At 67.8% G+C, this 12,555-nt stretch overlaps 1 protein-coding gene across 1 annotated transcript in view; it reads left to right on the top strand.

Annotated features, from left to right (window-relative positions):
- The first annotated feature begins 7,417 nt into the window (after positions 1-7,417).
- The window catches only part of CROCC2 (ciliary rootlet coiled-coil, rootletin family member 2), a 53,830-nt gene continuing 48,692 nt past the window's right edge, over positions 7,418-12,555 (top strand). Inside the window, 5 exon segments of the mRNA XM_045559507.1 lie at positions 7,418-7,620; positions 7,691-7,881; positions 7,990-8,316; positions 9,268-9,416; positions 11,591-11,697. Of these exon segments, the coding sequence (XP_045415463.1) occupies positions 7,418-7,620; positions 7,691-7,881; positions 7,990-8,316; positions 9,268-9,416; positions 11,591-11,697 (977 nt within the window).

The following is a 12,555-nucleotide window of genomic DNA, read 5'->3' as shown; positions in this document are numbered from 1 at the left end:
CTTAAATTGTGGGAAAATATGGAATATAAAATTTCCCATTGTAATGATTTTTAAGTAAAGCATATTCACACTACTGTGCAACCACCACCACCATCTGGCTCCAGAACTTCCATCGTCCCAAACTGAAACTCTGGTCCCCACTAAACACTGAGGCTCATCCTTCCCCAGCCCCGCACCCCCCACTCTGCTCTCTGTCTCTGTGAAATGTGCCTCCTCTAGGGACCTCACGTCACACAGTATTTGTCCTTTTACGCCTGGCTTCCCCTCACTAAGTGTGATGTCCTCAGGGTTCGTCCATCTGGCAGCACGTGTCAGCATTTCCTTCCTTTTTCCAGGCTGTATAATACTCCAGGGTGTGGGCAGAGCACGTTTGTTTACCCGTTCATCTGTGCACAGGTTACCCCCACCTGGTGGCCACTGTACATTACGCTGCTGTGAATGCGAACGTACAAATCTCTCCCAGACTCCACTCGCGATTCCTTTGCGTGTATGCCCAGGAATGGAATCGCTTCGTGTTTGATTTTTTGAGGGAACCGTCTACTGTTTTCCGCAGTGGCTGCACGATTTCACATTCCCACCATCTTCTTCTCTTTAACGTACTTGTTCCCCCAAGCAAGGCTTCATCTCTATGGACCGTGCTTGCTCTCACCCCTTCTGAGTCCAAACGTGTGGGTTTTTCCCGACACCGACCCCGTCTCCGGCTCTCTGGGCACCGACGGGGTGTCCTGACATCCAGTTCGATTCCGACCCTGACTGCCCAGAGCTGGCGCAGACCCCCAGGCTAGGGCTCGTCCCACCGGGCCGCCCGGCTTCTGATGCCCCATACTTCCGACAGGCTGGCGACCCACGAGATCCTCACACCCCTCCTCCACTTTGAGAATTTGCTAGAACAGCTTGCAGCCCAGGCGGTCACTTGACTGACCTGACTGCTGGTTTACTATAAAGGATGGAGCCAGGACAGCGCGTGGAAGAGGTGCACAGGGCGTGGCAGGAGGGACAGGTGTGGAGCTTTGTGCCCCTCTGGGGACAGCCCCCCCGGCACACCCAGCCCGGGAGCTCTCCCAGCCCTGGCGGTTCGCGTGTTCAAGGAGGCTTCACTAAGTAGCACGACTGACTAAGTCACTGGCTGTTGGCGATTGGCTCAACCTCCAGCTCCTCTCCCCTCCCTTGAGGTCAGGGCTGGGCTGAAAGTGCTAACCCTCTAATCGTGCAGCGGTCCTTCTGGTGAGCCGCCCCACTTTGCAGCTTTCTGGGGGCCCCCAGCCACCGGCCAGCTGGCCAGCGTACAAAAGGCACTGAGGGTCAGCGGGCCCGAGAGTGCACGCCCACCCCTGGACAGGAGCAGGGGCAGTTTCAGAGTGGCCGGGCCATGGCGCGGGCACCGAGCCCCACACTGCTCTCCAGCCAGTGGGAATGGAAGCCGGCCCATTTGCGAATCTCGCAGGCCACTTGTCCTGCCCAAACAGGCTTCCGTGCTGCCCAGATGGGCCACATCCACCGCTCAGGACACCCTGCCGGCCCCGGGTCCGAGCATCTGGCCCCATGTTCCTCAACAGAACATTCTGGGCCGTCACAGTCTGGCCCCGGCTTCCTGCCCTGCCTGGTCTATGGCAGCCGTGCCCTCCTCCCCCACACCCCACGCAGACTTTGGAGACACGGCCTTCACCTTGGCTTCTGCTGCCCCCCCCCACAGGGTGCCTGTGGCCATGTTCTCCGGCCCTTACTTATCCAGAACGCCGCCTCCCCCGGGAAGCCTGTGTGGGCACCAGGGACACAGCCGCAAACGAGAAAGACGGGTCCTCGCCCTCCTGAGTGCTCCTTGTGATGAGTCACTTTGCAGCTGGTGATTCACACCTTAGGCGTGTCCAGCTGGGTCCAGCCATCCGTGTAGGGAGCCGCATCTGAGCCTGTCCGTGTGCCAGGCGGCGTGCCGGGGGCACACAGGGAACGAGAGGCTGTCCCGGCATCGGCAGTCCCCGCCTCGATGCCCGGCCCTTGAGGAGCAGCTAGATTTATTACCAGTCAAGGAATAAACTGCCACCCCCAAGAAGCACGTCCCCTGCTGCCGGCTGCTGCCCAGGGCCCCAGCGTGTGCTCAGCAAACACACGGAGATTTAAACTGAGCAGTTGTAGAAAAACAGCGATTCGGAGGCCAGGTGTGACCCCAGACACAGAGCAGCTCTTTCTCCTGAGGAAGCGGAGCCTGGCAGGAGCCCCCCCGCCAGGGCCCTGCCCGCAGGCCGAGGAGGCCGGGCTTGGCGGGAGGCCTGTCCTCAGACGTGCCTGCTCCTGGTGGGGGCTGACACCGCCCCCGGGATTGCAGGGAGGGCTGTGGCAGCGCCAGGGACAGGAACGGCAGCAGCGCAGCCAGGCAGGGCTGGGAGACGGGAGGAAGGAGGGAGGCGCGTGGTGCGGCCAGGGCTGGCCTGCCCCTCGCCGTGCGCCCCCTCGCCGTGTGCCCCGCCGGGGCTGGGCATGGGGGGGAAGGCGCCTCCTCTCGAGCTGAGCCCAGACCCAGGCACGCGGCGGGTGTGTCGGGAGCCACCGTGGCGGGTGCGCAGGCCCAAGGGAGGGGTCCCGGCCCCAACACTGCCAGTGGGGAGTGGGCCACCCTGAGCAAGTAAGTCCCACGCGGGCCGAGCCTCACTTCCTCCCACGGGGTGGAGGCCGGAAGCCCCCGATCCAGGCTGCGATAATGGAGACGTTTGCTAGCGGAGGGAGCCCAGCAACCCCGAGCAGCAACCGCCCTGCCTCACGCACCGGTGGCCTCGCGTACCTGCGCCCCAGCGTCCCTCCCGCCGGCCTCAATTCTCCAGGAGCGGGGCAGGGCCACCCCGGCAGTGCCCCCCCACGGCCACACGGTGGCACTGTTGGGCTCGGCCGCCCAGACCCCCGCAGCTGGCCACGCCGCCCACGTGACTCCCACAGGCAGCCCTGCTCCTGCCACGGGGGCGGGGCCTGAGGTTGGGTCCTGGTTGGTTGGGGTCGTCCACCGGACGCCCCTCCCCGTGGTGATTTTACACGGAGGTTTTGGTGTCCTCTGCGGGCCACTGGGCGCGACTGGACCCGCCTTCGTCCACCGGTACATCTCCCTAACTTGGAATCCAGGTGTGCGAGGGGCTTCACCTTCCTCCGTCCCAGAAGTTGCTGGGTTCCTTTTGCAAATCCATCCTCCTGTCCCCTGGGGGACAGGTCTTGGGCTGTCCACCCCCCCCCTGCCCTGAGCAGCCCAGCGGTCAGGAGGAGCCACTCAGGCCACTGGCCCAGCCAGGAGCGAGGGGAGGTGGTGAAATTGCCCTTACCGTGCGGGGCCCACGTCCTGCGGCACCACGGCCCGTCAGTCCCTGTGTCCATACACCGCCTGCCACAGCAGCCCAGTGCCAGGGCTTTGAGAGAGTCCCGGGGGAGTCCTGCCCCCAGAGCCACCCAGGGGGCCGCGGGGGGCTTTGCGCTGTGGCCTTCGCAGTCCCCTGGCCTGGGCTCAGGACTGCTTAGCTGCGCGGCGCACCACACAAGGCGCCCCCCGGGGGAAGACCAGCCCCGAGGAGGCTGCACACTGTTGCCTCCTGCGACTGTCCAGACCACCTGTGCCCTGTCAGCTCCACCCCCAGGTGAGACCCAGCCCTGGGCCAAAGAGCACCGGGCGTTCCTTCATGCCTCAGCATTGACTGAGCTGGCTCCTGGCCAGGTGCCACCCTGGGAACTGGGGGTGACAAGACCACCCAGGCCCTGCCCAAGCAGCCAACCCTGCTGGGGGGGTGGAGTCACACTGCACATGCCCCGCCCCATTCCCAGCTCAGGCCGCTGCGCGGGCAGGTAGGGACAAGACAGCGGTGGTGGTGGCACTGAGGGCTGTGAGGGGGCCAGGGCCCCTTGGGGTCTGGGCTCCTGTGGGCCCCTGACATTCCCCAACTCAGGGGGCTTTGCCAGGTGGTGGGGTGTGTGTCTGGATTCCCCCGCCACGGCTCTGACTCCCCTAGGTCTGGGAGGGGGCACCCGGAAGGGTCATGCCCAGGTGCAGGGATTGGGGTTCTGGGGTTGGGGCAAGGGTGTGGCCTGCAGACAAGGCCGGGCAGGTCGGTGCAGGCCTGAGGCTCCCCTGTGCCCTCCCCGCAGGTGGAATCTGCCCATGGGGCTGGTCCTTTTGTGTGGACGATGGGCTGATAGGGTGGGCACTGTCTCTGCCCCTCAGAGCTGGAGTCATGTCCTTGGCCTCAGTTTCCCCATCCACAGCATGGAGTAGGATAAGGTGACCTCAGAGCCCACCTTTCTGGGATCTGTGGGCCAAGATCCAGAATGGGGGCAGGGGGCAAGCTGTAGCCCCTCAGCCCCTGAGCCCCTGGGCAAGTACAAAAGTGCAGGCCCTGGTCGGCCACCAGAGGACCCTGATCCCAGCAGCGAGGGAAGAGGTCGGTCTACCTCCGGGGGGGTGGGGGCGATGCAAGCGGCTTCCTCTCCCCACTGGGGAGCGGGGGGCACCTATGCCGGGGCTGCCCCCTGCCCCTTCAAACCTCGGCTCGGGCAGGGACCTACCCAGCCCCCCACCACGCACACTGCACCCTCCACAAGTGCCGGAACTGCCCGGCGACGGCTCTGGGGTCCAGGAGGGCTTGGATTACCAACCCCACCGCCATTTTTGCAGAAGGGGACATGAGGTTGGGAGGATGACACACTGAGGGTCACAGCCTGTTGGTGGCCTAGCAGGGGCCCCAGCCCAGTTCTTAGAGGGGAGTCTTGCTCTGATCCTGGGGAGGGGGGATACAGGAAGCCCACCTTCCTCCACGGCGGGGGGCCGCCCCTCCACACAGCTGCATGGGGGGAGGGGCAGCAGGGGCCCGACGCCAGCAGTGGCTCTACGAGGGGCTGTGACCTCCCTGGGTGTTCAGCAAAGCTGAGCTGAGCAGGGTGCAGGGGACAAGGACAGGTTGCACTATGAGTCTGGGGTCTTTGCGGAAAGTGACATCCAGCCCTGGTGTCCCTCGGACCTACTGAGGCTCCCCAGGAGGCCCAGTCACTGCCGGCGCCGTCCCCAGACTTGCAGAGCCGCAGGTGGCCACAAGGAGCCCAGGCAGGCCAGGGACATAGGACGGAGAGCTGGTGGCCTCGCCAGACTCCAGCAGGGCTGGAAGGAGGAGGTGTCGGTGGGGCCCAAGACACGCCCGGTTGAGCCCCGCCCCGCCCCCACTCGCCCCCTGTTCTCTGAGGTTGATTCGCCAGGACGGTGGGCACGGGGCAGCCCTCACACCTCAGCGTCCCCTCCCCGGGGGGTGTGGGGTGGGAGGAGGGAGGAAGGGATGGGGAGGAGGGAGGAGGGAGGAGGCAGGAGGGGTGAGGAGAGGAGGAGGGAGAGGGGAGGAGGCAGGAGGGGGGTGGGGGGAGGAGGGAGGGGGGTGAGGGAGAGGAGGGAGGAGGGGAGGAGGCAGGAGGGGGGGTGGGGGAGGAGGGAGGGGGGCAGGGAGGAGGGAGGAGGTGTAGGGGAGGAGGGAAGAGCTGTAGGGGGAGAAGGCAGGAGGGGGCGGGGAGGAGGCAGGAGGGGGTGGGGAGGAGCTGTAGGGGGAGGCAGGAGGGGGCGGGGAGGAGGGGAGGAGCTGTAGGGGGGGAGGAGGCAGGAGGGGTGTGGGGAGGAGGGAGGAGCTGTAGGGGGAGGAGGGAGGAGCTGTAGGGGGGAGGAGGCAGGAGGGGGTGGGGAGGAGGGAGGAGCTGTAGGGGGAGGAGGGAGGAGCTGTAGGGGGAGGAGGCAGGAGGGGGCGGGGAGGAGGGAGGAGCTGTAGGGGGAGGAGGAGGGAGGAGGAAGGAGCTGTAGGGGGAGGAGGCAGGAGGGGGCGGGGAGGAGGGAGGAGCTGTAGGGGGAGGAGGGAGGAGCTGTAGGGGGAGGAGGCAGGAGGGGGTGGGGAGGAGGGAGGAGCTGTAGGGGGAGGAGGGAGGAGCTGTAGGGGGAGGAGGCAGGAGGGGGTGGGGAGGAGGGAGGAGCTGTAGGGGGAGGAGGAGAGCTGTAGGGGAGGAGGCAGGAGGGGGCGGGGAGGAGGGAGGAGCTGTAGGGGGAGGAGGGAGGAGCTGTAGGGGGAGGAGGCAGGAGGGGCGGGGGAGGAGGGAGGAGCTGTAGGGGGAGGAGGCAGGAGGGGGCGGGGAGGAGGGAGGAGCTGTAGGGGGAGGAGGCAGGAGGGGGTGGGGAGGAGGGAGGAGCTGTAGGGGGAGGAGGGAGGAGCTGTAGGGGGAGGAGGCAGGAGGGGGCGGGGGAGGAGGGAGGAGCTGTAGGGGGAGGAGGGAGGAGCTGTAGGGGGGAGGAGGGAGGAGGGGGCGGGGCGGCCCGCCCAGGACGCGCCCCCGCCCCGCCCCGCCCCCGCGCGGCTGCCCGGCCGTCGCCCGCGCTCGGCCGCAGCTGGAACCCATTAGGCCCCAGCGCCTCTCGGGACGCCTCGGCTAATAAGTGACCCTCTGTAAATGTTAGGAATGAGTCAAGTTTACGCGGCCGCTGCCTTCCCGTTAGCGGGTGGCGCCGCGGATGCCGGGGAGCGGGGAGGCGGGAGCTGCCGAGCAGGCGGCCGCGGAGGCCTTCCCGGCCTGGGCGGCGCCTGGGGCGCTTCTTGCCGCCCCGCAGGGCCTCAGTTTCCCCAGTGCAAAATAAGGGGCTCCGGCAGAATGGATGGCTGAGCCCTTTGCAGCCCATCTGTACTCGAGGAAGATAGGAGGGTGGGGGGTCTGGCACCCGGGTCCTTGCTGGGCCCAGAGCGGGGGCGGGCGCACCCCCTTCTCCCGGGGCTTCTGCTGCCACCAGGCCCGTCTCATTCCCCGACAGGCACTTGCGGGGCAGCTGCCCTCTGTGAACCGTGGGAGTGGCTGGCGCTGCCGCTGTGTCCGAAGGGGCCTCTCCAGTGTCATGCAGGGCCGGGTCTGGGGTGGCTGTCAGCTGTCCGTCACCAGCCCAGGAGGGGTCCCCTGTGTTTGGGTGGGTCCAGATGGAGGACAGGCCTGTGCCCAGGGGAGCACTGGGACAGGGAGTGGGGTGGACAGCATGCAGGGGACCCGCTGGGCCAGGGAGGAGGACGGGGGTGGCAGGGACAGTGGCAGGACGTGCCCAGGAAGCCACCCACCCACCAGGCTGGGCCTGAGGGTCAGAGCCAGGGGGACACCGAGGGGAGCTCAGGGAGGGCTGGGAGAAGACGGGCGGTACGAGGCCACCGAGTGGTCACCCACCAGGACCTGCCAGAGGCAGACCTGGGGTGGCACAGGTCGGGGAGCATGCTGCGGCTCGGGGACCCTGCTGCAGCTTGGGGACCCGGGGCGGGGGTGGGTCCTCCAGCAACGGCCTGGGGCTCTGGGGAGGAGTCTGGTTGGCCGCCCCCGAGAGCCACTGGGAGGGGACACCCTCTCCTGGGACGCCCCGGCAGGCATCGGTCACCCCTGGCTGTTGGACCAGATGCCCTCCAGGCAGCTGTGGACCTGCGTGTTCCCGGGGTCTCCGCTGGTTTGGGATGGACCAGGCTGCAGGGCTGTGACCCCGCTGTCAGCACTGTATTCCCAGCAAGAGGGCCCTGCCCGGGGGATCAATCTCCTTCCCGGGCTGGGTCCCTCCCCAGCAAAATGCCACTTGCAGCCCGAGACCCCCAAGACCAGTCTCAGGTACCCAGGACCCCGGAAATTTCCTGCCCACTTTCGGGCCCATTCGGGTCTCGTCCCCACTGCCTCACAGTCCCTCTGCCCTCGCTGCCCCGTCCCACGGCAGCCCTCCACGGGAGCCTAAGCGAGACACCCCAGACTTTTCCCAGAGCCCTGCAGGGGTGGGAGGAGAGGGCCCCCCAACTGTGTGTGCAGCCCTGGGGCTGCCCTGCCCTCCGAGGGGCCCACACGTGCCCCCGAGGGATGGGGCCTTCGTAGAGGGCGGTGGGCCGCTGCACTGGCAGAGGACAGTCCCTCTGCCCCTCCCCCACAGCTGTGCAAAGGGGCTGTGAGGCCTCCAGCGCCAGGGGACCGACCATCCCGCTTTACAAGTGGGGACCAAGGCCCTCACCGTGGTGACCTGCCCAGCCTCACTTCTTCCTCTCCAGGGCACTCTGCTGCCTTGGGGTGGCCCTGTGGTAGCTCCCCGAACTCCAGTGGGCACGTGGAGGGTCCTTGGCAGCTGTCCAGGGACCGCCAGCCCCAGTGTTTCTGGGGGTGTTTTGCAGAGGCTGGAGGTCGCCGTCCTGGGCCCCGCGGCCAGCAGAGAAGACCGGGCGCTGACCATGCGTGGGGAAGGCCGGCAGGCCTCGCCCTCCCCTGTGCCCGCCCGCATCCGCGAGATTGTGGCCAGCAGCCTGGCCGAGGAGCCACCCCAAGGTGAAGGGGTGGGGACGGCTGGGGCCCCCAGGGAGCCACCTCCGCCTAGGGACCGTCCTGCAGCCAGGCCGGCCCCTCCTGCCTGCGTCTCTGCATGTGGAGGGAGCAGAACCGCCCCCTCCCCGAGGTCCTCTGGGGTGTTGCCTGGACATTGAGGCCACTTGCCCGGGGCCCCAGGGGCCAAGCGAGCCAGGGCTGCCTTTGGGTCTGTGACGCATTTGGGACCCTGAGTCTCACTGTCTTCGGTATTCGATTTTTCACTGGAGTGAAAATCCTAAAGCTGGACATGCAGGGGGCACAGACACGACCCCGGCTGACCTTTGTCCCTCACCGGGCCCCACAAGCCCCCAAGAGCTACCTTTAATTGTTACACTTTTCGGCTGAGGACCTGACTCCGGGGACGCAGTCCCTCGCTGAGGCCACAGGCTGCCTGGCCCAGCCTGTGCTCACGACCCCTGCCCGGGCCCGGCCCCTCTCTGCTGCGAAGCTCCGCCGGGCCTCCCGCAGGACCCGGGCAGCCCACATGCGTGTGTGGAGGAGAGAGCGGCCCCACTGGGCCACTGTGTCACCCGGGGACCTTGTTGCCCTGAAGCAGCAGGTGTCACTGCCTCCCAGGACAGGGTGGGCACCCGGTGTCCAGTCGCCCCACACGCTGCTGTGATTGGTTAGGGTCTGGGCCCGGGCAGGGCCTGTGCTTGGGTTAGAGACGCTGACAGAGGCAAGAGGCGGCGGGATGCCCGTCAGCATGACAGGAGGTAGAGCCCGGGCGTGACATCTACCTCCCCACATCGGGGTCCCCAGGGCAGAGCTGGGGCCCTCCCAGGAGATGGGCCAGGCCCACAGTGGGAGCCTGGTGGCCAGCCACAGCCCCCCACGGGGACAGCGTGCAGGCCTGGGGTGTGGGGGGCCCTGGTCTGGCCGCCCAGGCTGACCCGGGTGTGCTGCCTGCAGGGGTGCGGGAGCCGCCAGCCTCCGTGGCCCGGGCGCGGGAGGAGCAGGAGCTCCTGCAGCAGGAGCTGACCCGGTTGGGGGACCTGCTGGCCCAGACGGGCGCTGAGCGGGACGAGCTGGCCAGCAGGTACCACGTGGTCAGTGGACGGGTGAGTGTGTGCCGCTGGCATGTGGCAGGCGGCAGGGGCAGCCTGGCCCTGGGAGAGGGGTCACCACCTGTTGGGACTGACAGCCATACCTGTGGGGCCACGAGTGAGTCCCAGGAGCAGGAAGGACCGTGTCAGCCGTGCACTTGCAAGTCCTGGGCACCAGATGGGGAAGGGGAGGCCGGGGGTGGGGGGCAGAACAGGACAGGTGCCAGGCCTTTCCCTGCCGCCAGCATGTCCCCTGGGTCTCTGTCCCCAGCTGCCAGGACCCCTTGGGGAGGCTGGGTCAGTGCTGACCCCCAGGTTGCTGGTGCCCAGCCTGGCGTCAGCACGGAGCCCGCACCTGCCGGAGGGAGGAAGGAAGCCAGAGGGGTCAGCCCCCCAGAGAGAGAAGTGGCTCCACTCCTGTCCCCAGGCCTCCCCGACAGCCGAGCCTCAGAACTCAGACCTCGGGGGACAGGCCGGGCAGCGGGGGGCTGCGCCTCTGCCCCCTGTGGCCACAGTGCCTTCCGGGGTGACCTGTAGAGGGGCAGTGAGAGGCATATTTAGTATAAAGCGTGGGGCTGGGGAGGGTTTCCCTTTGTTTAGATGGGGAAACCGAGGCAGAAAGGTGCAGAAACTCGCTAGACCAGAGCCTCTTTCCTGGGCAAGGAGCAGGTGAGGGCTGCGGGGTGCCAGCCCCCCTGTGGGGCCTCATGCCTTCGGCCTCTCCCGCTGCAGCCCCCACCCACGCCGTCTTGGGAGCCCCCATGCTCTCTGTGGCAGGACAGAAGACCCCACTTTCCAGAGAGGAAACTGGGGCGCAGAGCAGGCCGGTGGTCGCTCGGGCCACACCTGAGCCAGGCCTGGCCGTCCTGGCCATGTGAACAGTGACCGGGCGGCCTTGCCCTCAGAGGGGTCCCAGAGGTTTCCAGGACAGGAACACCCTCGCCCTCGCGGGCCCAGCCCCTGCTCCCCCACCCCATTCTGCCATGGCCTGAGCCCCCCACGGGAAGCACCGTTTTCATGGTCACCCTCACTCCCGGGAGCCCCCAGGGCAGGCCCGTGAGGGTCCACCCTACCCTGACGGCCCCCCTGCCCTGCCCTCCGCCCAGTGCGGCTGGGGCAGGCCTGGGGGCGGGATCTTCCTAGCAGCGGGTGGGAGTTGTTGGGAACAGGCCGGTGGGAATAGAAGCCGCAGAAATCCTGCCGCACTTAGTGAGCTGCGTGAGTCAGACTGAACCCGGACACCCGGCCCCCGGGCGTTAGCACTTGTGAGGTGCCGGTGCCGGAGTGGGTGCCAGGAGGGACTGGCCTTGCCCCAGACGGACGGGGAGGGGCCCTGGAGGCCAGCGTGCGGGAGCCTGGGCTTCTCCGTCCTGGCAGCACTCCCAGCACCCCCCACCCAGCTCCCTCGGGGCCTCCGGCCCCTCCCTTCTCCTCCCTCTGGTGGCAGCGGAGCCTGGTGCTGCCACAGGTCCCTGTGCCCAGCCGGGCACACGCCTCCTTGGGCCCTGCATGCAGGTCTCGGCCCCAGGGATGGCGGTGTGGCCCTGGGCAGTGTTCCTTGGCTCGGCTGTGGGTGCTGGGCCTGGAGCCCCCTTGCCAGACACCCCCAGGGGTGCTGCCCTCGTTGGTGGCCTGGGGCTGTTGGGAGCACGTGGCGGTGGGCACAGTCCCGGTGCCGGCTGGACGGGTGCTGGGAGCAGAGGTGTGAGCATGGGCAGGAGGCCCGTACTGGGGGGGCCCCATGCCCACTCACTCTCTGGGGGGCCCAAGAGTGCTCCCCTGCCCTGCAGCTGGGCAACTTGGCAGCTGGGCCCTGGGGCCTCCGTTTACCCATCTGTGAGTGAAGTGTGGGCATGCTCCAGTGCCCCCCGAGCCCTGCCTCCCACTGGCCAGCCACACTCAGGCTGCCCCCAAGGCACCATGGAATCGGGACCCACCTGAGCCCAGTGAGTGCCCTGCCCCCACCCTCTGCCGGCCACTGGCACTGGGCACTGGGGCAGCCTGGGTGGCGGCCATCTGGCCCATGTGTGGAGGGGTCCAAGCCTTAGTGGACCCAACCCTGCCTCTGCTGCAGAGCCCGGGGAGCCCCCTCTTCCGCCCCGGGGGTGAGGGGGCTTGTGCAAAGATGCCCCTGCCCTGCCCTGCGGGTCCAGCAGTGGCCAGACCAGGTGGCTGACGCTCCTCCCCAGCTGCAGGCCCGGCTGGAGACCACTGAGGCCCGGCTGCGGAGGTCGGAGCTGGAGCACAGCACGGACCTGGAGGAGGCCCTCGGCCGTCTGGAGGCCGCCGAGCAGAGGTGAGGCCAGGTGGGGGCAGTCAGGGCTGCGGGAGGCCCAGCCCTGGCCGAGGAGGCAGCGACACCACTGTGCCTTGGGGCTGCCGGCTCCTCCACGGGGGCCCGGGTCCAACTTGCCTGTGGGACGTTCAGGCCCCAGCGGGTGGGGAAGGGGCCTGCGGAGGAGGGGTTGGGGGTGGGGAGATGGGTCCCACGCTGCTCTCTCACTTGCTGTGGGGGGCCCGGGTTCCCCGTCTCTCAGGGCCAGGGCCCAGGGGACAAACCAGGAAACGGTCGGCCCCCGAGGGCTCGGCGGAGGTGCCCATAGCCCGGCTGGCGTTGCCTGCCCCACACCCGCCCCATCCCGCAAAGCGGGAGACAGCTGGGGCAGGGGCTGCTCCTGACTGGGGTGGGGGCTGGTGCCTGGGTCCCCATGGAGCGTGAACCAAGGAGGGAGAGAAAGGTGGGGAGGGAGACAGACCCCCCACAGCGTGTGCGTGTGTGCTAACGTGAGGACCCCAGCATCAGGCCGGCCCCCAGCCCCCCTCCATTCGGTGATCACCCCCACACCCCCCACCGCACATCCTCCCACCCCTAGGGACGGTGAGGTGCTGACGCCACCCTGGGGGGGCCCCCCCGGCCCTGTGCTCCTACATTGCCGCCGCACGACCCTGAAGCCGGCTGCGGCAGGTGCCCAGGCCATGGCTGCAGGTGGGGTCAGCCCAGGCCGGCTATGCCCCCCTGCCCAGCCAACCCCGGCTGCCCTAGCTCCCGACCGGCTTCCCACAGGCCCGACCCCCACGTCCTCCTGGCCCAGGCCTCTGACTTCACAGCCTGGGATGCCTTTGTTCACCGCTGGCAGTTATGTGCCACAACCCG

Source organism: Lemur catta, chromosome 8 (genome assembly GCF_020740605.2).
Source record: "Lemur catta isolate mLemCat1 chromosome 8, mLemCat1.pri, whole genome shotgun sequence".
Classification (NCBI taxonomy): domain Eukaryota; kingdom Metazoa; phylum Chordata; class Mammalia; order Primates; family Lemuridae; genus Lemur; species Lemur catta.
Note: the sequence above shows the minus strand (reverse complement) of the source record. Positions and strands in the feature narration are given on the sequence as shown.